The 24,557-nt window shown below is 41.3% G+C and overlaps 2 protein-coding genes across 4 annotated transcripts; one reads left to right on the top strand and one right to left on the bottom strand.

Annotated features, from left to right (window-relative positions):
• The first annotated feature begins 735 nt into the window (after positions 1–735).
• Positions 736–23,309, top strand: POLG2 (DNA polymerase gamma 2, accessory subunit). 3 transcript variants are annotated; one of them, XR_008621576.2, is made up of 9 exons: positions 736–2,618; positions 6,022–6,148; positions 6,271–6,376; positions 8,075–8,248; positions 13,188–13,328; positions 16,052–16,132; positions 16,824–16,980; positions 18,653–18,753; positions 21,046–21,063. XR_008621576.2 is itself a non-coding variant. In XM_003811371.6 (8 exons), the coding sequence occupies exons 1-8, from the start codon at positions 2,057–2,059 to the stop codon at positions 21,209–21,211; spliced, it is 1,458 nt and encodes a 485-aa protein (XP_003811419.1). In that variant the 5' UTR covers positions 736–2,056; the 3' UTR covers positions 21,212–23,309. The 3 variants fall into 3 exon arrangements, 2 of the variants coding, with proteins under 2 accessions (XP_003811419.1, XP_034798628.1); XM_003811371.6 differs by lacking the exon at positions 16,824–16,980 and having other exon boundaries at positions 21,046–23,309; XM_034942737.3 differs by lacking the exons at positions 16,824–16,980; positions 21,046–21,063 and adding an exon at positions 21,075–21,249.
• On the bottom strand, positions 6,624–8,048 carry LOC100979323 (ATP synthase subunit f, mitochondrial-like). Its single transcript, XM_003811372.3, has one exon. It carries the CDS (start codon positions 7,519–7,521, stop codon positions 7,255–7,257), a length of 267 nt encoding a protein of 88 aa, XP_003811420.3. The 5' UTR covers positions 7,522–8,048; the 3' UTR covers positions 6,624–7,254.
• Positions 23,310–24,557: the final 1,248 nt, after the last annotated feature.

Below are 24,557 nucleotides of genomic sequence, written 5' to 3'. Positions count from 1 at the left end.
TCCAATAATTCAGGGAATTCTAGAGATCCTCAAACTGTAAGGTCTATTCATACTCAACACAAGGAAAAAACCTCATTAAAATTAATGACTAATCAGGAGGCAACGTAACCAAAAGCACAGTGAATGAAAGTTTTCATGGTAGGTTCAACATGGGTTTATTGCTAGAAAGATCCAGGGGATAGCTTTAGGTTTAACTTCGGCTCACCAACGTAACTTTCTAATCATTTATTTCAGTAATAGCTAGAAGTGGGTCTGAATGTTTTCCCAGAGTCTGATACATGTTTTTTTTTGCCAGAAGAGAGGTCTTCAGGAGACTTCATTTAAATTCTGATTATTAAACTGAGGCTTTAATTGATGTTAATGCCTTATGTCAAATGTAAAGTTAGAATTTGCTAGGGCTGGGATAGGGAGTGATATTTCTAGGACTTAGACATTGAAAACTAATTCAGCCTGTAGTAACCTGGATGGTTTTCAATGGCATGGTTAGTCAAATTCATGGTTTTAAACTTAGAAGCAGCTTTCGGGGGAGAGGGTAGGTTGGAGCATTTATTACATATTTTACTGTTTAATGTCTTAACCGTGGGCCTTTTAATTTGTAAACACTGAAATGATTGTGGGGCTGTGGAAAACATTTACCTATTTACCTTGGAAGTTTTAAAAGACAGTCCACTTTTTAGCATGTGTGTTGTGTCCAGCCTGTGGTCGTCTTAACTAATAAATGTGATTTTTCTCCCCATTCTCTCTTATTTATTTATTTGCGTATAGGCCTTTTACCTGGTGTGAGTTCCTGAATGTGGAAAACACCTGGCAGTAGTACCCAGCTTTGCAGTTAATTACTATGTTTGCTTTCCAGCAATACTGTTGGACTTTCTAGCTGGCCTTTTTTTAAACCCTTGTATACACTTGTAAAGAAGAACTATTTCCTGAACCTGGTACAGCACTTTACTAATGATAAAACTTTACTCCTGAATTACATTAACTCAATTGCTAAGCTGTTACCCCCTCTTAATCAGGTAGTAGTTTGGTAGTCTCACAGTGAAATGTAGATTGTTCCTTTTTCCCTGAACCTCTTTAAAGGTTTCCGTAAGTGAGGCTGGTATAAGAAATCATGGACTTTGGAATCAAACTTCCTCAGTCTGGGTATACCACTTTTCCACTTTCTGGGCGGGTCTTAAAGTCTCGACCTATTTAAATAGAAACTGCAAAATCAGAAACCTGCGATGTAATCATGAGTCTCTTAATAATAACAGTCACAAGTCTCATTGTTTTGATGAACCCATAGAAGGGGCCCCTGGAAGAAATTGCACGTATGTGGTTTTCTCTGACACCAGGAGAGTTTAAGACGTGTCAGGGCCCCTTGGTTTATTTCTAGTGCATTCCCAGGTGAGGCAGATGCTGCTGGCTGGGGACTGCCCTTTGGAAGCCACTGCAATATTTAAAGTGACCATACCACTACCCTAGTCACAAAGCCCTATCGCCCCCCCCTCCCCGGGAGCTTAAACGTCAAGACAACGGCTCTGGGGTTAGGCCTAGGCCCCCTGGCGGCAGCATTTGCCTAGTTAAGAAGGCCTGGGCTTACAAATCACCGTAAAGGACCAAAACTGTTTAAATGGAAACCAAATGCCAAATTTAGTCTAAGTGCTTGATTGAGGTGTATATAGGCGGTGATTTGGATAATACTGAAGTATTTTAATTTTCTGGACTGCAAAACAGTGGCAGAAGGAAGTGACTCAAGTGGCTACAGCACGGTTATAAATAGGTGGGAATAACCTTTACTGGTGCTTACGAGGAAAGAAAAAGATCAATCTGAAGGGAGGGGCGCGACGCGAACGGCAAGCTAGCAGAGAACCATCCGAGCCGGCGTCCGCCATGGTGGGCGGGGTATGGCTGCGGCCGGAACGCAGACATGCGCTTCCGGGGTGGGGCCTGCCGCCCGCAAGCACGCTCACCTCCGTTGCGCCTGCGCCGTGGCCTCCCCGGATTCTGTTAACGGTAGTGGTGGCTTGTTGGGATCCGCTGAGTGATGGGAGAGTGTGCTCTTTAACTTCGGAGAGAGATGCGCTCTCGTGTAGCCGTCAGGGCCTGCCATAAGGTCTGCAGGTGCCTGTTGTCTGGGTTTGGGGGTCGAGTAGATGCGGGGCCGCCGGAGCTGTTGACGGAAAGGAGTAGCCCCAAAGGAGGGCATGTGAAGTCGCACGCGGAGCTCGAGGGGAACGGCGAGCACCCAGAAGCCCCCGGGTCTGGAGAGGGAAGCGAGGCGCTGTTAGAGATCTGTCAGAGAAGGCATTTCCTAAGTGGAAGCAAGCAGCAGCTTAGCCGGGATTCTCTTCTGAGTGGGTGCCACCCCGGCTTCGGACCCTTGGGCGTAGAGTTGCGGAAGAACCTGGCCGCAGAATGGTGGACCTCGGTGGTGGTGTTCAGGGAGCAGGTATTCCCGGTGGACGCCCTCCACCACAAGCCAGGCCCTTTGCTACCCGGGGACAGTGTCTTCAGGTTAGTTTCTGCAGAAACTCTACGCGAAATCTTGCAAGACAAAGAGCTGAGTAAGGAACAGCTAGTAGCATTTCTTGAGAACGTATTAAAAACTTCTGGGAAACTACGGGAGAACCTTCTTCACGGTATGCTTCACGATTTCATGCTTCAAAACAGGTGTCGGGTGGAAAGGCGAGGCAGTCTTGCTGGATCTTGGGGATTGCAACTGGCCCTGTATTCCCATGCAAGGAAGTTAGCTAGTTCTCATCTTTTTGAAGTAGTCGGGTATATTAACAGTGCTTTACCCTGGAGAAAACTGGTCCATGGAATCATTGCTCCTTAAACAATCTGTCCGAAGGACCTGGGAACGCTCTCAATTTCACGGGGCAACTTCTGAACACAGTGCTGTCATTTAGTGCAATGTAGTCTAAGTGCATAAGGAACTACACAGACATTTTGAACTTTTCTTAGATTTATTCTAAGTAGAAATGTTGAAATTATAATTCTGAAACTATTTCATGTATATCATAGGATAAATCAAGGCCAGGCGCAGTGGCTCACGCCTGTAATCCCAGCATTTTGCAAGGCAGAGGCGGGTGGATCACCTGAGGTCAGGAGTTCGAGACTAGCCTGGCCAACATGGTGAAACCCCGTCTCTACTAAAAAGACAAAAATTAGCCGGCCGTGACGGCGAGCGCCTGTAATCCCAGCTACTTGGGAGGCTGAGGCAGGAGAATCGCTTGAACCCAGGAGGCAGAGGTTGCAGTGAGCCGAGATCACGCCACTGCACTCCAGCTTGGGTGACAAGAGCAAAACTCCGTCTCAAAAAAAAAAAAATTCAAATAGTTGGGTTAGTTGTTATTAGGAACCAAGATTTTCATTGTAAAAGAAGAGATAATATGTAAAAGAAGGTACGTATAAACTAATGTTAAATATGGATTGGTAAATTAAATATGAATTGGTAAATTAAATATGAATTGATAAATTAAAATTGAATATGGGTCTCACTCTGTCACCCAGACTCAAGTGCAGTGGTGTGATCATGGCTCACTGCAGCCTTGACCTCGGGCTCAAGTGAACCTCCCACCTCAGCCTCCCAAGTAGCTGGACTACAGGCACATGCCACCACACCCAGCTAATTTTTGTGTGTTTTGTAGAGATGAGGTTTTGCCATGTTGTCCAGGCTGGTCTTGAACTCCTGAGCTTAAGCAATTCGCCCATCTTGGCCCTCCAAAGTGCTGGGATTACAGGTGTGAGCCACAGTGCCCAGCCTCATGATTTTTAAAAATATATTTCCTAACTTTCTTCGTTTAAAGTTCCTAGAAGCAATGACCCTCAGTAGCAATGAGCACACCTAGTGCCCAGATCCTGGTTCCTTTTTTTTTTTTTTTTTTGAGACAGAGTCTCGCTCTGCCGCCAAGGCTGGAGTGCAGTGGCACAATCTCGGCTCACTGCAAGCTCCATCTCCCAGGTTCACGCCATTCTCCTGCCTCAGCCTCCCGAGTAGCTGGGACTAGACTACAGGCACCTGCCACCACGCCTGGCTAATTTTTTGTATTTTTAGTAGAGACGGGGTTTCACCTTGTTAGCCAGGATGGTCTCGATCTCCTGACCTTGTGATCCGCCCGCCTCGGCCTCCCAAAGTGCTGGGATTACAGGCGTGAGCCACTGCGCCCGGCCTCCAGATCTTGGTTTCTAAGATGAACCAGTACTGGGAGAAATGGCTGATTCCGGGTCTGGGGTTAGGGAAAGTACAAGGTGAGTTTGAAACACTTTATGGTGCTAAAAAGCAAAGAATTGCTTGAAGACTAATGGGTCATATAAAAAGGTCACAGATGCTGGCTTGAGGAGGGTTGTCACTGGCCACATCTAGGACAAATTGAACATTAAGATACATATTAATGGTAATGGATCATAACACATTGACTAAAATCTAAGAGTCAATAGTATTAATCAAAAACAAATAATTGACCCTAGAGGTCGGGGGCGGGGGGAAGAGGTAGAGAAAGCTTATGTTTTTACAGAAGCTATGGAATAAATGTAGAAGGAAAGATACATTAGAAAATTCACCATTTCATGATATTGCAAACCCCGATATCATTGATTCAAGCAACAGTCATCAATGGATTCTAAAATATTGGGTGAAATACTGTTGGGGAGCAGGATATTATTGGGGAGTGGATATTTACTACCTTAACCAAGTAATCAAATTTGGTGTCTTCAGTAGTGGAATAATTTGATAACATGTTCCTCATGTTATGATGCAATAAGATACACACATCTACTATGTAGTATTTTGCTAAAAATGATTAGCCGAAATTAAATCATAAGGAAACAATCAGACAAATCCCAAATGTGAGACAATCTATGACTAACCTGGACTCACATCAAAAGTCAGTGTCATTAATAGCAAAATAAAGGGGGAAAGGAGGCAGGGGAAATGTTCTAGATTCAAATGGATGAAAGAAACCTACTCAGAATGCAGTACATGAATCTTAACTGGAAAGAGAACAGTAAAAGATATTTGGGGTGAAAATTGGAACAACTAAAATATCACCATATGTTAGATTATATTGTGGTATTATGGTTAACTTTTTATGGTGTTATAAGGGTATATAGGAAATATTTTTATTTTTAGAAGATGTATGCGGCAGTATTTGGGAGTGAACAAGAAAAAAATGTGGCAAAATGTTGATAATCTAGGTAAAGGGTATACAAGTGTTCATTGTATATGGATGTTTATTATTTTTTCAACTTTCTTATAGATTTGAAAATCTTTGTCGGGTGCGGTGGCTCACGCCTGTAATCCCAGCACTTTGGGAGGCCAAGGCAGGCAGATCATGAGGTCAGGAGATCGAGACCAACCTGGCTAACACGGTGAAACCCCGTCTCTACTAAAAATACAAAAAAAATTAGCCGGGCGTGGTGGCGGGCGCCTGTAGTCCCAGCTACTCGGGAGGCTGAGGCAGGAGAATGGCATGAACCCGGGAGGCGGAGGTTGCAATGAGCCGAGACCCTGCCACTGCACTCCAGCCTGGGCGACAGAGCGAGACTCCATCTCAAAAAAAGAGAAAATCTTCAAACTAAAAACTCAGGGTGAACCTACCTAGAATTAAGTGGTGATCAATAAGATCTGTCTTTTTTTGTTTTTTTTAAGACAGGGTTTCACTCTGTTGCCCAGGCTGGAGCACAGTGGCACCATCCCAGCTCACTGCAACCTTGGCCTCCCAGGCTAAAGTGATCCACCTCCCAGCTTTCCAAGTAGCTGGGACTACAAGGCACACACCACCATGCCTGGCTTATTTTTGTATATTTTTAGAGATGGGGTTTTGCTGTGTTGCCCAGTCTGGTCTCAGAACTCCTGAGCTCAAGCAATCTGCCCACCTCGACCTCCCAAAGTGCTGGGATTCTAGGCGTGAGCCACCAAGCTTGGCCAACATCTGTCTTTATGCTGTGTTAACGTTATTACTACTATTAATGTGTCTATTGACAAAAATGATTTGGGTTTGTGGACTAGATATATACAATGATTGATTTATCTTTTGACAGGTGCCTTGGAACACTATGTTAATTGCCTGGATCTGGTAAACAAGAGGCTACCTTATGGCCTTGCTCAGATTGGAGTGTGTTTTCATCCTGTTTTTGACACTAAGCAGATACCAAATGGTGTTAAAAGGTATAAAAAGTGGCAAATAACTTGGCCTTGTATTTAAATAGTCAAAAACCAGTCATTTCCACTTGGGATAAATTATATAATTTTCAGATAAGCTAACTTCCTGATATGTTTTATATCTAAAGTATTGGTGAGAAGACTGAAGCTTCGTTAGTATGGTTTACTCCTCCGAGAACTTCAAACCAGTGGCTTGATTTCTGGTTACGTCATCGACTCCAGTGGTGGAGAAAGGTACTGCAATAATTACCTTTAATTTAATAGTTAATACATAAATTGTCTTAATGTGTCAGTGGTAATTCTTCTGACATACAGGAAATTATATTTGATGTATGTAGCTATTAATTTACAAATACAAAAACTCTTTGTAACAATTTTCATTGTTCTAGATTACAAAGTTACTTTGGTAAAAACATTTGTTGGGCTCAGATGTGTTTGTTAACTAGCCTTTCTGTGTAAGGTAAAATTCAAAGCCCTCACCTAGCATTCCTGGCTGATGTAGAGTTTGACCCTTGACCATTGTCACAGCTTCAGCCTTTGCTACCTACCTCCATGAACTTTCCATATTAGTCAAAATGGCTCTGTAATTGATGATCAAGTTTTAGTACTCACTGAAAAAAAAAGAGTTGAAGTAAGCATTTTTGTCTTGCCATGTGTTATGTTACCATTTCCCGACTCACACATCCCCAAATACCCATTTAAACTGTATGAAATAATCACGAGTCATCAAGAACTTCACAGAAGGGTAAGAATGAGGACTATGTGATACTTTCTTCTTTATCCCACTTTAGTCATGGTTAACTTCCCCTCTTCATTGGCCATAAAAGTCTGGATAACATTAACAGTTTTTTCTCTGTAGTTCTTTCCTACTAAAAAACAATATGTTAAGCAATATACTCAGTATTTTCACTTTTTATTTTATTTTATTTTTGTTGTCTGTTTTTGGTTTTTTTTTGTTTTTGTTTTGTTTTTTTTCACAAGTACCAGTCATCTTTTATTTGGAGGTTAATTCCCATTAGGATATGAAAGGATTCAGCAACAATTGAGATTGTGTTGCTTATGAAGGGGCTGCAGCCAAGAAGGTTGCTGGGGGAGTGCAGAGCATGTCTTCTTCAGTGGTACTTGCATAGCCGCTCGTGCTTGAGCTCCTTGTAGGAAAGGCAGTAGATGAAGAGCATGTACCCTGCCAGCACCATGGTAAACCCCGAGATGCTCCCCTTCTTCACGTTGATGTACTTGTTGTAGTACCAGTAGTAACCTCTTTGAAACGCTCCATCAAGGCCACTAGGGCTGAAGTCCCACATCAAGATCGAGCTTGGCAGCTCCCCTAGTTTGACCTCCAGAAGTTTCTTGTCCTTCACTGGTACAACTGACTCCATCTTGGTTTTTTTAGAGACATAGTCTCACTCTTTTGCCTGGGCTGGACTGCCGTTGCACAATCACAGCTCACTGCAACTTCTTTTATTATTTGTAGAGATGAAGTCTTGCTCTGTTACCCAGGCTGGTCTCGAAGTCCTAAGCTCAAGCGATCCCCCTGCCTCAGCCTCCCAAAGAGCTGGCATAACAGGCGTGAGCCACTGCGCCTGGCCAGTATTTTCACTTTTTAAAAATTAAATTTCAGCAACCTGTGGTCCCAGCTACTCTGAATCCTGAGGCAGGAGGATTGCTTGAGGCCAGCAGTAGGAGGCAGCAGTGAGCTATGATTGTACCTGTGACTAGCCACTGCACTCTAACCTGGGCAACAGAATGAGACACATCTCAAAAAAAAAAATGTAAATTAGAATAAACTTTAAAATTTGTATTTGGGACTTGACTAGTTTCGCATATTTGCTGAATAAAAAGTCAGACAATTTAAATTCTTACAGATAATTATGGGAGTTAAATTAGCGTTTATTTAAATATGTTAAGACAAACTTAAATTTTCTTTTCCAGTTTGCCATGAGTCCATCTAACTTCAGCAGCAGTGACTGTCAGGATGAAGAAGGCCGGAAAGGAAACAAACTTTACTACAATTTTCCCTGGGGAAAGGAGCTAATAGAAACCCTGTGGAACCTAGGAGATCACGAACTTTTACACATGTATCCTGGCAATGTGTCTAAATTACATGTATGTTTTACCTGGAGCTCCTATGTATTTTTTACCCAGATTCTCTATAATCATTTCCGAACCATTTGAGAATAAGGTGCAAACATGGTGTCTTAATACTTCATTGTGTATTTTTCAGATGCAGAGACACTCACCTACATAACTACAATCCAATCATCAAAATCAGGAAATTAACAGTAATCCACTATTGCCACAGAGCCCTACAAATTGAACTGATTATCTCAATAATGGCATTTATAGGTCCAAGATCTTATCTTTCATGTAGTTGTCATATGCCTTTACACTCCTTCAAATGAACAATTCCTCTTGTCTTGCGTGACCTTGACATTTTTGAAGAGTACAGTCTAGTTAATCTGTAGAATATGCCTTGGCTGGGATCTGTCTGCTGTTTCCACGTGATTTATGTATTTTTGTCGGGAGTACTACAGAAGTGGTAGTACTGAGAAGCTCTCTTCTCAGTGTGTCATATGAGGAGTGTTACTGGTGATGTTAACTTTTATCATTTAGTTAAGATGGTGTCTACTAGATTTCTCCAGTGTAAAGCTAATAAATAGTTTGTATTTATTAATTAACGGCCAGGTGCGGTGGCTCACGCCTGTAATCCCAGCACTTTGTGAGGCCGAAGTGGGAGGATCATGAGGTCAAGAGATTGAGACCATCCTGGCCAATGGGGTGAAACCCCATCTCTACTAAAAATGAAAAAATTAGCTGGATGTGGTGGCTTGCCCTTATAGTCTCAGCTACTTGGGAGGCTGAGGCAGGAGAATCGCTTGAACCCGGGAGGTGGAGGTTGCGATGAGCCAAGATCGTGCCACTGCACTGCAGCCTGGCGACAGAACGAGACTCTGTCTCAAAAAAAAAAACAAAAAAATTAACTAGTAATTAATAAGTGTTGTGGGCAGATACTTTAAGATGATGCAGATAATTTCTTTGTCACCAAATTTTGCCTTACTGGTTGCAGCATTCATTGATGATTCTTGCCCAGATCAGTTATTAATGTGAGGTTTGCCAAGTGGTGATTTTTTTTTTTTCTTTATTTGAGACAGGATCTCACTCTATCACTCAGGCTGAAACACAGTGGTATGGTGATAGCTCACTGCAACCTCAAACTCTTGAGCTCAAGCAATCCTGCCTCAGCCTCCCAAGTAGCTAGGACTACAAGCATGTATCACCATGCCCGACTAATGGTTTAATATTTGTAGAGATGGGGTCTAGCTTTGTTGCCCGGGCTGGTCTCGAACTCCTGGGATGAAACAATCCCCCTGCCTCAGCCTCCCAAAATGCTTGGATTATAAGAATGAGTCACCATGTTTGGCCATGTCACCAAATTTTGCCTTACTGGTTGCAGCATCCCTTGATGATTCTTGCTCAAATCAGTTACTACGATGAGGTTTGCCAATGGTGTTTTTTTCCCCTTCCCTTTTTTTTTTTTTTTTTTTAAAAAAAACAAATTCCATCATTCCTTCTAGATTTACTGGTCAGCAATATACTGTAGAGCTTTTCCTTCTCCCCCATTTTTTTTTTAAATTGGTATTTCACAGATTACTTTCTCAGGGGGTTACAGTGTGTTACTGTCATTATTTATTTTGATGGTCAAATTGTCCTAGACTTGGCCAGTGTCCTTTTGACATATTTCCATCATTGTCTTGATGAGCACTTCCTTACCTTTTGTAGCAATATATTGTTCCAGGATCATCAGTGAGCCAAGACTGTGCTACTGCACTCCAGCCTGTGCAACAGGATGAGACCATGTCTCAAAAAAAAAAAGAAAAGAAAAAGAAAAAATATATAGCAAAAACATAGGAGTTTATATATAATGAGTAGAAAGTAGATTAATTTTTATTTTTTTATTTTTTGAGACAGCATCTCACTCTGTTGCCCAGGCTGGAGTGCAGTGTCGCAATTCCCAGGTTCAAGCGGTTCTTCTGCCTCAGCCTCCTGAGTAGCTAGGACTATAGGTGTGCGCCACCACGCCCGGTTAATTTTTGTATTTTTAGTAGAGACAGGGTTTCACCATATTGACCAGGCTGGAATTTTTAAATATGAATAACTAATGAAAAACTAGAAGGCTTATTAACTGGTGAACATTTTCCTTTAACTCCACCACCATCACACTTCATTTTGGGGTACTCAGCTCTCAAATGAAACTTATTGGTTATTATCACAGTTAACGAACAGCTCAACCTTGTGACTAGGGATTTAAAGATGATTTTTGTATTGTGGCTGTTAGTGTCTTATTTTGTTCTTTTTTTTCTTTTGTATGAAGAATGGGATCTTGCTATGTTGCCCAGTCTGGTCTTGAATTCCTGGGCTCAAGCTGTTCTCCTGCCTCTGCCTTTCTGAGTGCTAAGATTACAGGTGTGAACTACCATGCCCAGATTATTTTGTTCTTTTATTGGTATCATTTTCACTAATGAAGAGTTTTCCTATTGCAGAAATTTTTCTCTTCCATGACATTGTTCCTTTTCTGTTTCCAGAGTTCACAAAATTATTTATCATTAGTTGAACATGTTATAAAATATTAAGTAGAATTTCTGTCATTTAGTATGCTTTCTTGAAATGTTTCTGAGGCCATTTCTTTCTTTTTTTAAAATTATTTAATAGAGATGGGGTCTCGCTGTGTTGCTCAGGCTGGTCTTGAACTCCTGGGCTCAAGCGATCCTCCTGCCTTAGCCTCCCAAAGTGCTGGGATTATAGGCGTAAACCACTGCACCCAGCCTCTTAGGCCATTTTGTATCTGTTTTTAGTTGATTTTATGGTTAATGTCCAAATATATTTTTTAGAGAACAGTGAAGCAGACCAATAAAGGCTGAAGAACAGTTAGGATAGAAAAGAATTTATTCTGGATAGTGTGAGAAATCAGATATTGTTGGAAGAGTTGCCACCAGATATCCTGACATTGTTGGATATCCAATTTTCAAAAAATTAGAAAACAATAAACAATCTTTTTTGTTTCTTTTAAATAGGGATGGGATCTTGCCATGTTGCCCAGGCTAGTCTCAAACTCCTGGGCTCAAGTGATCCTCCTGCCCTGGCCTCCCAAAGTGCTAGGATTACAGGAGTGAGTCACTGTGCCCGGCCTAAAGCATTCTTCATAAAGATTCAGATTTAGATTTTGTTTGATTCAAAGCGCACCACAGAATCTTTCAGTACTTGAGTTTGTCTTTTTTTTTTTTTTTTTTTTTTGGAGATGGTGTCTCACTCTGTCACCCAGGCTGGAGTATAGTGGCACAATGTCTGCTCACTGCAGCCTCCACCTCCTGGGTTCAAGTGATTCTCATGCCTCAGCCTGCTGAGTAGCTGTGATTACAAGCATGCACCACCATGCCCAGCTAATTTATGTCTTTTTAGTAGAGGTGGGGTTTTACCATGTTGGCCAGGCTGGTCTCGAACTCCTGAACTCAAGTGATTCGTCCACCGTGGCCTCCCAATGTGCTGGGATTACAGGCATGAGCCACTGCTCCCAGCCCAGTTTATCTTATTAACTATCAGTTCGACGATAACTGTGTGAAATACAACTGGTAGAATAGAGTCCCAGGTATCAGAAAGTTTACTGTCTTTGAGGGCAAATTCTTGTGAATCTTTAAAGTATCATATGCAATTCAAATAGGTTTAAAATGTCAGTACATATATGTATTAATGAAGACTGTGGTTGATCATGAATAATTAACAGAAGCTGAGGATTTAAATTTGTGGGGTTTTCTCTCTTTTTTTTTTTTGTTCTGTGACTCTAGCCAAAGGTGGTTATTTAAGTATTTTTAAAAATTACATGAATATCCAGGTGAACAATGATTTACAAAAAAAGAAAGATGAAAGTGGAACTGTTTTTATCCAAAACTTAAGAAATTTCTAGGATTGAAATTTTTAAGAAGTTTGAAATGATTCCTCTTCAGTTTAGTGAAGAAGTAAGTCTGTTTATCAATACTTAATTCATATCATGTACTATGTGTAGTTTGTTTTCATAATTATGGCTTTAATGCAAAAAGTAAGTTTTTGAAAGATTTCTTTTTTATGAAAATAACTTTACGTTTCAGCAAATTATACTCCAAACCCCTTTCCCTAAAGCACACCGTTTTTTTCCCTAAGGCCTCTTTTGAATAATCAGCAAACAATTTTTACTTAAAAGTGTTACCTTTCTAGGTAGGGCGCAGTGGCTCACGCCTGTAATCCCAGCACTTTGGGAGGCTGAGGTGGGCTGATCACCTGAGGTGAGGAGTTTGAGAACAACCTGGCCAACATGGTGAAACCCCGTCTCTACTAAAAATAGAAAAAAATTAGCCAGACATGGTGGTGTGTGCCTGTAGTCCTAGCTACTCAGGAGACTGAGGCAAGAGAATCACTTGAACCCGGGTGGCAGAGGTTGGCAATGAGGTGAGATCACGCCATTGCACTCCAGCCTGGGTGACAGAGCGAGACTCTGTCTGTATTAAAAAAAAAAAAAAAAAAGTGTTATCTTTCTGAATACTAACTCTGAGCTCGGAAGCATTAAAGAAATAGTCTGTAGGGCTACTGAAAAAATTGATGCCTAAGTCCCTCTCCAGTTGAGTTCGTTCAGAATCTCTGGGATAGAGCCCAACCAAGCACCATAGTTTTAAAATTCACATTTGGGCCTCGCTGATGAAACACCGAGCTCAGTGAGAGCAGAGAATGCATCTTTATCGTCTTCGTGGGCCCAGTGCCTACCACAGGCCTGGTACAGAGTGGGTGCTTTGTAAAATGAAACTTTACTTTTGTATTCTGATTGTGTAAGTCTAAAATATGTACTCGGGAGGCTGAGGCAGGAGAATCACTTGAACCTGGGAGGCAGAGGTTGCAGGGAGCTGAGATCATGCCACTGCACTCCAGCCTGGCCAGGTGACAGAGTGAGACTCCGTCTCAAAAACAAACAAACAAAAAAAGTTCTGTGAAATGATTATTTTTCTTCTGTTTTTCTGTGAAGGGCCGAGATGGACGAAAAAATGTGGTTCCTTGTGTTCTGTCTGTAAATGGGGACCTAGACCGAGGCATGCTGGCCTACCTCTATGATTCTTTCCAGCTGACAGAGAACTCCTTTACAAGAAAGAAAAATCTTCATAGAAAGGTGCTGTTGATATTTCAGAGATAGACTTGGGAAACTAAAAATATGGGTTTGTTTGTTTGTTTTCTTAATGTTAGTGTGCTCGGTTTCTAACATAAACTCTGAATAATAAATTTAGTGCATGTAGTCTAAGTATTTTTCAGTTTTTTTAGAATCTGGCCACAGGAATAAGAATCAGGTTCTCACAGAATAGAACAAGGCATCCCTAATAAGTAATCCCAAAGGCATTTCTGTTTAATTGTGAACAGACAGCTGTATCTATGACTCCTAGCCCCTGAACCTTTCCACTGGGGGCTTCCATTTGTATCAGAAGCTGAAGCATTGGTACATAGGAGGAAGAAAGACCCGGATCAGGGAGACCTGTGCTATTGACCTCTCTGCCCCAGTTGTCTGGCTTCTGGTCTTGTGCCACATGGCTGGTTCCTGGATCAGAGGAGCTAGATGTGGGCCTGGAAAGGCTGATTTTAGTGCATGAACATGCACTTGGAGCATGTTTATGGGTCAAAGAAAATCGAGAGGAGAAGTTGAAGTTATAGGAGAGAAAAGAAGTGATTAATGGGGCAAGATGAAGGAAACCGGAGGGGTCAGGATGGGATCAAGAGCCCAAGTAGAAGAATGTGTCTTGAAAAGGAGATATTTGAAACAGCAGGGAAGAAGAAAAAGGATAGTGAGATATAAAAAGGCTACTGGGCTTTTTGGTCTTTGAAGGACATTTTGATGCCCTCTATTTTCTCAGGGAGTTAGGAGGCACTATTAGTTTAAATGTGGAATAGTGGGGGTTGAAATGGCACGAGTGGGGAATAGTCATATACCCTTTGAACATAAAAGGAAGCTGCCCCAAATCAAAAGTTTTAACAAATAATGTTGAGTGTTCAGCTGGGATTGGGAACCATGAGTTTGTAGGAAACCACTCTTCTTAGTTAAGTGATTTATTATACAGTGTTCATTTAGCCTGCTATAGCCATAGAGAAGTCTGATTATAGAATTATTCTGGGGAATGGGGTTTATAAATGGTTTGTAGCTAACAAAAAAAGGAATCCTTTCTTTTTCTTACACTCCACTTCCAAACCATCAGCAAATCCTGTTTGACTCTAACTTCAAAACGTATCCTGAGTCTGACCACTTCCTAGCCTGTCTACTGCTACCACCCTGCTATAAGCCACTGCCACCCCTCCTCCCCTGATAGAGTAGCCCTGTTAAAAGGTGCATGTTGTGTTGCTCCTTTGCTCAGAACACTCCAGGAAAGCTTCTTATCTCACTCAGGAAAAACCGAAGCCCTCTTTTTGATCTGCTGTTCTCCACCTCACTCAGTCTGCTCCAGCAGCACTGACCTTGCTATTTCTAGAACATGCTGGAGATGCTGCCAGCTCAGAGCCCTGTCATTTGTATTCCCCATTGCCTAGAGTGCTCTTTCTTCATCGTCCATGTCTCGTCCCCCCCACCTTCTTTCGAGTGTTTGCTCAAGTGTCACCATAGGGAGAGGACCTTTTCTGACCACCTTAAAGTTGCTGAAAACCTCCCCCAGCCTGCCTCTTGCCAGCATGTTCCATCTTCCTTTTTTAGCACCTACCACCTTCACATATATTATTTACTTATTTTTATTGTCTGTTTCTCCCTGCCACGAGAGACAGAGATTTTTACCCCTAGCACCTGGAACTGTTCCTGGTATCAGAGGCATTAAAATGTTTGTTGGATGGATTAATGAATGAGAAGAGAAGGCTGGGCTGAATGGCTCACGCCTATAATCCCAGCACTTTGGGAAGCCAAGGTGGGTGGATCATTCAGGTCAGGAGTTCGAGACCAGTCTGTCTGGGCAACATGGCAAAACTTCATCTCTACAAAAAAATACTAAAACTAGCTGGGCGTGGTGGCATGCACCTGTAGTCCCTGCTACTTAGGAGGCTGAAGTGGGAAGATGGCTTGAGCCCAGAGGCGGGGGTTGCAGTGAGGCATGAGTGGAGCATTCTAGCCTGGGCAACAGAGCCAGACCCTTTAAAAAAAAAAAAGCAAATTTCATTTAAAAATTTTTTTCATTCAAAAAAATATATATAAAAAGAGAAGAGCAGTAGGTTTTGACAAGAGAGAGAAAGTTGAAATGGTAAGCCACGTGGCCCAGGCTGGTAGGGTCCAAAGTGATGCTGAAAGAAGCATTTTGACTGAGGGAGTTGTCAGAAAATGGGAGGGTCTCAAGTTAATTTGTTTTTTTTTTTTTGAGACAGGATCTCACTCTGTCGCCCAGACTAGAGTGCAGTGGCACGATCTTGGCTCACTGCAGCCTTGACCTCCCGGGTCAAGCATTCTTCCCACTTCAGCCGCCTGAGTAGCTGGGACTACATGTATGCGCCATACCCAGCTAATTTCTTTGTATTTTTTTGGTAGAGAGAAGTTTTCACCGTGTTGCCCAGGCTGGTCTCAAACTCCTGAGCTCAAGGAATCCACCTGCCTCAGCCTCCCAAAGTGCTGGAATTACAGGCATGTACCACCATGCCTGGCCAAATTAATTTCTTTCTGCCAAACATCTAAGTGGAGAAATCTGGGAGGCAGCTGAATATGTTACTACATGGTGTTTTTATGACCTCAGCTAACTTCTGTTTTCACACAGAAAATTATAACTGTTAAGAAACTGTTTGTTAATACTTGTGTTATATTTAAACTTGTGTTATATTTAAACAAACTATGCTTTTTCCCCTTTCCTGTCTTCTCCTTCCCCCATTTAATTGCCTTAGGTACTTAAACTTCACCCTTGTTTAGCCCCTATTAAGGTTGCTTTGGATGTAGGAAGAGGCCCCACATTGGAACTAAGACAGGTGAGTTAAATGAGTTTAAATGTCATTATTTTAATTACAGATTGAGTATTATCCAAAACGCTTTGGACCAGGACCGTTTTGGATCTCGGATTTTTTTGGTATATTTGCATCTCTAATCCAAAAATCCAAAATCTTAAATGTTCTGATGAGCATTTCCTTTGAACTCAAGGTTTCAGGTTTTGGAGCATTTTGGATTTCGGATTTTCTGATTAGGGATGCTCAACCTAACCCTTACTCTAAGTAAACTTGATAGCTTGCCATTTAAAATTTTATTTTGATTCATTTGCTTTTTAAAATGTTTTAGGTCGGGCGTGGTGGCTCACGCCTGTAATCCCAGCACTTTGGGAGGCCAAAGCGGGTGGATCATGAGGTCAAGAGATCGAGACCATCCTGGCCAATATGGTGAAACTCCATCTACTAAAAATACAAAAATTAGCTGGGCGTGGTGGCACGCACCTGTAGTCCCAGCTACTCAGGAGGCTAAGGCAGGAGAATCACTTGAACCTAGGAGGCAGAGGTTGCAGTGAGCTGAGATCGCACCACTGCACTCCAGCCTGGGCGACAGAGAGAGACTCCGTCTCAAAAAAAAAAAAAAAAAGTTTTTAATTTGCCTGGCCAATATGGCAAAACCTGGTCTCTACTAAAAATACAAAAATTAGCTGAGCATAATGGTGTGTGCCTGTAATTCCAGCTATTCAGGAGGCTAAGGCACAAGAATCACTTGAACCTGGGAGGTGGAGGTTGCAGTGAGCTGAGATCGCACCACTGCACTCCAGCCTGGGTGACAGAGCAAGACCCTGCTTCAGAAAAAAAAAAAAAAAAAGCTTTAATTAAATAATGAACTGTGGGTAAGTACTGTGATTATATATAATTTTGAAGTGTGTTAAAGAAGCTGAATACAGTTCAGTGGGTTTGCTGTTCATGCCCATTCATAGTTTCACTTTTTAGTGAGTGAGTAGACATAGTAATTAAAATATTTGTACACATGTTAGTGAATTATTTCTTTCCCCTTTGAACTTTTTATTTATTTATTTATTTATTTTGAGACGGAGTCTTGCTCTGTCACCCAGGCTGGAGTGCAGTGGCACGATCTCGGCTCACTGCAACCTCTGCCTCCCACGTTCAAGCAATTCTCCTGCCTCAGCCTCCCTAGTAGATGGGATTACAGGTACACACCACCACACCTGGCTAATTTTTTAGTATTTTTAGTAGAGACAGGGTTTCACCATGTTGGCCAGGCTGGTCTCCAACTCCTGACCTCAAGTGATCCGCCCACCTCGGCCTCCCAGCGTGCTGGGATTACAGGCGTGAGCCACCGTGCATAGCCTTTCCCCTTTGAACTTAACACTTTTGGTAACTGACTATATTCAGATATTCTAGATCTATAATTTTATTTTGATTTTTCTAATTTGTTCTAATGATTAAATACTCTTAAGAAAGGCCATGGGGGATGGCTTTCATTTCGTTCCAGAGACTCCTTCAGCAGTCGTCATTTCTGTCTGGGTGATTGAGACCCAGCCCAGACCTGAATGCGGACACTAAAAAGATTTAAAGACTTTGAGAGTCCCCCAGCTTTCTGACCCTGGCTTTTGTGGAGAGGTCTGGGAAGATGGGAGATAGTGAGCTCAAAGAAGGAGAAGATAATGGCTTATGTCCCACATTTTCTCCCAGGGTATGGCAGCCTCCCTAATAACCTTATAAGCTAGGAAGCTCCTAGGATGCTGTAGCTCAGTCACCATTTAATAATGTCTGGAGAGATTTGTGGTTGTCCTAAGAGTGGGAGGGTACTGCAGGCCTCTCCTGGAGGCCAGGAATGCTGCTAAACACCCTGGGTCTGCAGTGCAAGGGTGAGGAACCCTGCTCTGGACTGTTGGTGCTAGACTGTTAAGGGGGTTTTAAATTTTGCTTTGTTTTGCTTCGCTATTGCTTGTAAAGAAAACAGTTTACTGTGTCATTTATTCATCGTTACTTTGTATTTCCAGTCAAGCTTTTGTCTCCAGCATTCCAGTGAAATGGGTTGATCAGTCTCTTCTTGAAACATTTTCCGGGGTTTGCTTCTGGAATACCACTCTCCTTTTTCTCATCCTTTTTCTTTCCTGGCTCTTCTGCCTCTTCCTGACTTGGTGGTATAACCTAGGGCTCAGGTCTCACCTCTCAGATGAGGGCTCTGAGTTCATACAGCCCTTTGGATCTCCTGGTTTTTTTCTGACAGAATCTGTTTTGGTTTTGTTTGTGTTTTGAATGATACTAAGGGTAATAAAAATTCTTATTTGATATACAAATTTCTCAGAAGATTGGCATTTAGTATTCAGCTTTGCTATGCTTAATTACTTCATTTTCAGAAGAAGCATACGATTTATAAAGTATGATATGGAAGTTATAAACATTAACATCACGTAATTAAAGAAACATACCCATTGTAGAGATTGAAGAGGGTGATTTGTGGCTTCACAAAAATAGAATAATCACTCTAGCTACCATTATTTCTTTCATATTTGAAGTTTTTCTATTTCTTTCTAGGTTTGTCAAGGGCTATTTAATGAGTTACTAGAAAATGGGATTTCTGTGTGGCCTGGTTATTTGGAAACTATGCAGTCCTCATTGGAACAACTTTATTCAAAGTAAGAATTGTATTTTCATTAAAGAGTGTATTTATTCAAGAGTTTTTGATTATGAATTACAGAAACAAATCTCTTCTAAATTTATATATAAAATATAATTTTAAATTATTCCTCAGTTTCCCTTTTACAGAACTATGTGTACTTAGTTAATTGCCTCAGCAGGGAACAGTATTCAGCAAGTATGTTTGAGCACATGCTGTATGTAGTTCCAAGACTTAATGTCATGAAGTATGTATACCTCAGCTTATCCACTTATGGATGAAAGTATGTATGTAGAGAGCATGTGTTGAATCAAGACTGAAGGAATATGAGTGGAATGCCTTTCTTTGCTGGCATTGTGATCCATTCTGAGACTGAGTGGAAGGGAATTCTGGAGGGATAGTCTGTTCTAGTCTTCTAAGGGATTGGCACCTCTGTTCACCCAATTGCTCAAGACAGAGAAACTGGCTATCATCCTTAACTCCTCCCTCTTCCTCATTCTCTACATCCAGTCTATCATCAAATGCTGTCAGCTTGCTTCCTAAATGTATCTCATCCATCTCTGTCTTCGCTGCCACTACCCAAGTTAGAGTCACCAATATCTCTTGCCTGGATTATTGAAATCATCTCCTAATTGAGCTCTCTGTGTCTAGTCTCACCCCATGCTATTTCATTAATTGTTGTTTTTAAATAATCCATTCTTGTTACTTTTTTAAAGCTTTTTGTGTTGAATATGTATCTTTTGGGTGAAAAGTTGTGAACCATTGTGTTTTGATCTTCAGTTCTCTGAACATTTGTTAAAATACACCTTCCAGGCTGGGCACAGTGGCTCACACCTGTAATCCCAGCACTTTGGGAGGTCGAGGCGGGCAGATCACCTGAGGTCAGGAGTTCAAGACCAGCCTGGCCAACATAGCAAAACCCCGTCTCTACTAAAAATACAAAAAATTACCTGGCCATGGTGGCTTGTGCCTGTAGTCCTAGCTACTTGGGAGGCTGAGGCAGGAGAATCGCTTGAACCCAGGAGGCGGAGGTTGCAGTGAGCTGAGATCAAGCCACTGCACTCCATCCTGGGTGACAGAGCGAGACTCCTTCTCAAAAAAAAAAAAAAACACCTTTCAGATGATGTCCAAAGAAAAGTAGTTTTCTATAATTAGAGCATCTAATGGTTTTATTATGTGTAAAATGAAGGGGCAGCACTTGAACTTTCTTGTCCTCTCAGGTTCTAAATTCTTATCCTTTGAGCCATGTGGACATTATCAAGTTGCAGTTGTTCTTTATATGGTAAAGGTTTTATTGTCCCAGGATATTTTTATAAAATTATTATTAAACACGTACTATGTTTTATTCACTTTGATATAGTGGTGAACAACACAGAAAAATGTACTATTCTTTTTTTTTTTTTTTTTTTAAGACAGAGTCTTGCACTGTCGCCCGGGCTGGTGCAATGGCATGATCTCGGCTTACTGCAACCTCTGCCTCCCGTGTTCAAGCGATTCTCCTGCCTCAGCCTCCCGAGTAGCTGGGATTACAGGCGCCTGCCAGCACGCCCAGCTAATTTTTTGTAGTTTTGGTAGAGATGGGGTTTCACTCTGTTGGCCAGGCTGGTCTCGAACTCCTGACCTCGTGATCCACCCACCTCAGCCTCCCAAAGTGCTGGGATTACAGGCATGAGTCACCACGCCCAGCCATACTATTCTTGTTAAGCTTATATTCTAGTAGGACAAAATAGACAATAAATAAACAGAGAAATAAAAAGTTTCTGATGGAGTCCTACAAAGGAAATAAACAGTAATGAGATAGTGTGACTTGGTAAGCATACAGAAGGTCAGCCGTGCATCTATCTGTTTGGTTATTGCTGAACTAGAAGCTATAAGCTAGCATACTCAATAAAGGAAACATGATTTTGGTATAATTTGTTATACAAAATTGCATCTTTATTATAATATTGTTTATTGCAAGAGACTTCAGTCTAAAATAATTGTTCTTGGATTGCATCCAAGAACCAAAAGGCTGAGGTTATTATGAGGTTCATCTGTGATATCACCCCAAATGATGTGTTGAGGTACCAGTGTTTATTCTCAGATTTTCTTTTATGACTTTTCAGCTCTAGCAATAAGTTAGAAGCTGTCTGAAAATATTACTTTAAATACGATTCAGAAACTTAAAAAATGTTGGGTTTTTTTGGTCCACCCTTAAGCCCTGAGTCTGTGACTCTTGAGAGTGCATGAACACTGAATTACAGCTGGCAACGTGGAGGAATTTATTATTTACATTTGTGCTCATGTGTCTGTTTAACTACTTTTTTCTTAGGTATGATGAAATGAGTATTCTCTTCACAGTTTTGGTTACTGAAACTACTTTGGAGAATGGATTAATACATCTGAGAAGCAGAGACACCACAATGAAGGAAATGATGCATATATCCAAATTAAAAGACTTTTTGATTAAGTATATATCATCAGCTAAGAATGTATAGATTTTTATATTTGTATAATAAATATTATTCTCTCCTAATTTGGTTGTTTTATGTTCACTTAGATTTATTTCTAGCCCCTTTGCACTTATAAAGTGGACATTTGTGGTGCTTGCTTTCATTCAGTGTTTATATTTTTGATGTCTTTCATTGTATCAGGAATATGTTCAGCTACAAGAAACAAAAATCTACTATACTGGATTAAGCAAATTGGGGTTTGTTTTTCTCACATACAAGAACTCTAGCGGGTAGACTGTCCAAAGCTAGTATTACTGTTTCTATAGTTAGGGACCCAGGCACTTCCCTTCTGTTCTGCCATGTTTAGTACGCTGGTGTTTATAATTGTTGCTTCGGGATCTTAGGTGGCTGCTGTATTTCCAGCCTAATTATCATTCTAGTTAGGAGAAAAGTTAAAGAGACAAGAGCTAGTCAGCCAACACTCTTCCCTTTTAAATTAGGGAAGTAAAAACTTTTCCAGACATCCCAGTCGGAAGATGTCTTTACATCTCTTTGGTCAGAACTAAATCACATGATAATTTCTAGACAAATCCAAGGGAATGAAAATGATCTGATTTAGATCAAACGCAATTTATCCCTTGAGGCTGCAATAGTAGCTTACTCTCTCAGAAATGGGCTTTGTTACCAGGAAGGAAAAGGTCTTTATGGAATCTGCTACATCTATACTGTCAGATATCAAAAATTAACCTAAAACTAAACTTTTAAAACTTAGAATATTTATGGATTTTTGAAAAGCAACTAAAATATATGTTAGATGTCATATATTGCAGTTAGTTTCCTAATATCTATGTTTATAAGAAATCTTTTAACTTTTATGTGTTGATATGATTGTGTAAAATATCCCATTGTTACCAACTTGACAAAAATTCCAACCGATAGTGCCTGTAAAATATTTCAAAAGTTTGACTAACTTAATTGATTTTACTTGATAGGTTTTTCTCTTTTTTTTTTTATTTTAATTTTAATTTTTTTTGTAGAGACAGGGTCTCACTATGTTGGCTAAGCTGGTCTTTCACTCCCAGCCTCAAGTAATCCTCCTGCCTTGACCTCCTAAAGTGATGGGATAACAATTTTGAGCCACTGCACCTAGCCTTGTTTTGGTTATTTTATGCTTTTTTTTATTATGGAGAATTTTAAAAGCAGACATATAATTGTACTAATCCTATGTACTGATCATCTAGCACCAACAACAATCAACCTTTGGCCAGTCCCACCTCATCCACTAATACCACCCTTCCATATTATATCAGTAATTTATTTATTTACATTTATTTATTAATTTAAGAGACAGGGTCTCACTATGTGGCCCAGGCTGGTCTCAAACTCCTAGGCTCAAGTGATCCTCCTGTCTCAGCCTCCCAAAATATGGGGATTACAGGCATGAACCACCTCACCTGGCCTCCTTGAATATTATTTCAAGGCAGATAGCAGCTACCATTTAATCTGGAAATATTTAAGGATCTTTTGTTAATAACCACACTATTATCACATTAAAAAAATAACACTACATGATATCAAGGAATTATTTACAATTTTCTTGGGTGTGATAATGGTAGTATGTTTATATTTTTCTTTTTTAAAAAATCCTTGTCTGACAGATACATACATTTATGGTAATTGAGACTTGCTTTATAATTCTCCTGTTTAAAACAAACTTTTTTAAGTGGTGGGAGATGAAATAAGAATAGCACTGAGTTGGCCAGTGGCTGACGCTTGTAATCCCAACCCTTTGGGAGGCTGAGGCAGGTGGATTACCTGAGGTCAGGAGTTTGAGACCAGCCTGGCCAACATGGTGAAACTACTAAAAATACAAAAAAAGCTGGGCGTGGTGGCGGGTGCCTGTAATCCCAGCTACTTGGGAGGCTGAGGCAGGAGAATCGCTTGAACCCAGGAGACAGAGGTTGCAGTACCAAGATCGTGCCATTGTACTCCAGCCTGGGTGACACAGTGAGACGCTGTCTCAAAAAAAAAAAAAAAAAAAAAAAGGAAGTGGTAGTAGTGTCTGTTTGTTTCTTTTTTGGGGTTGCCAGCAACCATTGATTAATACCGCAAGTGGTGAGTTCATTAAAGCTTGCAAAATGGTGATATTCTATCTTCCTTCTTTGTTTGCTAGAGTACTTTTTTTTGTTTTTGTTTTTGTTTGAGTTGGAGTTTCACTCTTGTTGCCCAGGCTGGAGTACAATGGCGCAAACTCAGCTCACTGCAACCTCCGCCTCCCAGGTTCAAGTGATTCTCCTGCTTCAGCCTTTCCAAGTAGCTGGGATTACAGGCATGCGCCACCATGCCCTGCTAATTTTGTATTTTTAGTAGAGATGGGGTTTCTCCATGTTGGTCAGGCTGGTCTTGAACTCCCGACCTCAGGTGATCTGCCCGCCTCGGCCTCCCAAAGTGCTGGGATTACAGGCATGAGCCACCGCACCCGGCAGTTTGCTAGAGTACTTCTATGAAGAAAAGCTTCTTACTGAGTATTTGCTTACCTAGAGGTATGGGAAAGGTAGGATAAATGCTGGATTATTTAAAGTTATTCCTTTTGATGCTCAAATTGTCCCATCTTTGGCCAATGGGAACCTCTTCAAGTTGGCCTCAAGTCTTTTTTTTTTTTTTTCTTGAGACAGTCTTGCTCTGTCACACAGTCCGGAGTGCAGTGGTGCGATCTTGGCCTACTGCAACCTCTGCCTCCCGGGTTAAAGCCTCCCTGCCTCAGCCTCCTGAGTAGCTGGGATTACAGGCGCCTGCTACCACACCTGGTTAATTTTTTGTATTTTTAGTAAAGTTTCACCATATTGGCCAGGCTGGTCTTGAACTCCTGACCTCAGGTGATCTGCCCACCTCAGCCTCCCAAAGTGTTGGAATTACAAGTGTGAGCCACTGTGCCTGGCCAGCCTCAAGTCTTTTTGACACACCTTACTAGTCTTTGATAATTTCCTTCTAATAACTACTGTAGAGATTGTATATTCCAAGGAGCTCTGGGGTTTTTTTTTATTGGAAAAAAGTGGACACCATACTTTGGATACTAGGAATGCTCATTGATAGAAGGCAGTCTTTGTTTCTAGGCCTTTCCAGTATTAAGAGCTAGCAAATATAGGAGAGTGTGTATTTTCTCCCTGAAAAAAAAAATTGGCCAGATGTGGTGGCTCATACCTGTAATCCCAATACTTTGGGAGGCTGAGACAGGAGGATCACTTGAGCCCTGGAGTTCAAGACCAGCCTAGGCAACATAGACCACATCTCTAAAAAAAAGCTTTGAAAATTAGCCAGTCATAGTGGCTCAGGCCTATAGTCCCAGCTACTTGGGAAGCTGATGGGGGTGGACGGCTTGAGCCCGGGGAGT

This window comes from Pan paniscus, chromosome 19 (assembly GCF_029289425.2).
Source record: "Pan paniscus chromosome 19, NHGRI_mPanPan1-v2.0_pri, whole genome shotgun sequence".
Classification (NCBI taxonomy): domain Eukaryota; kingdom Metazoa; phylum Chordata; class Mammalia; order Primates; family Hominidae; genus Pan; species Pan paniscus.
This window is presented reverse-complemented; position numbering and strand designations above follow the sequence as displayed.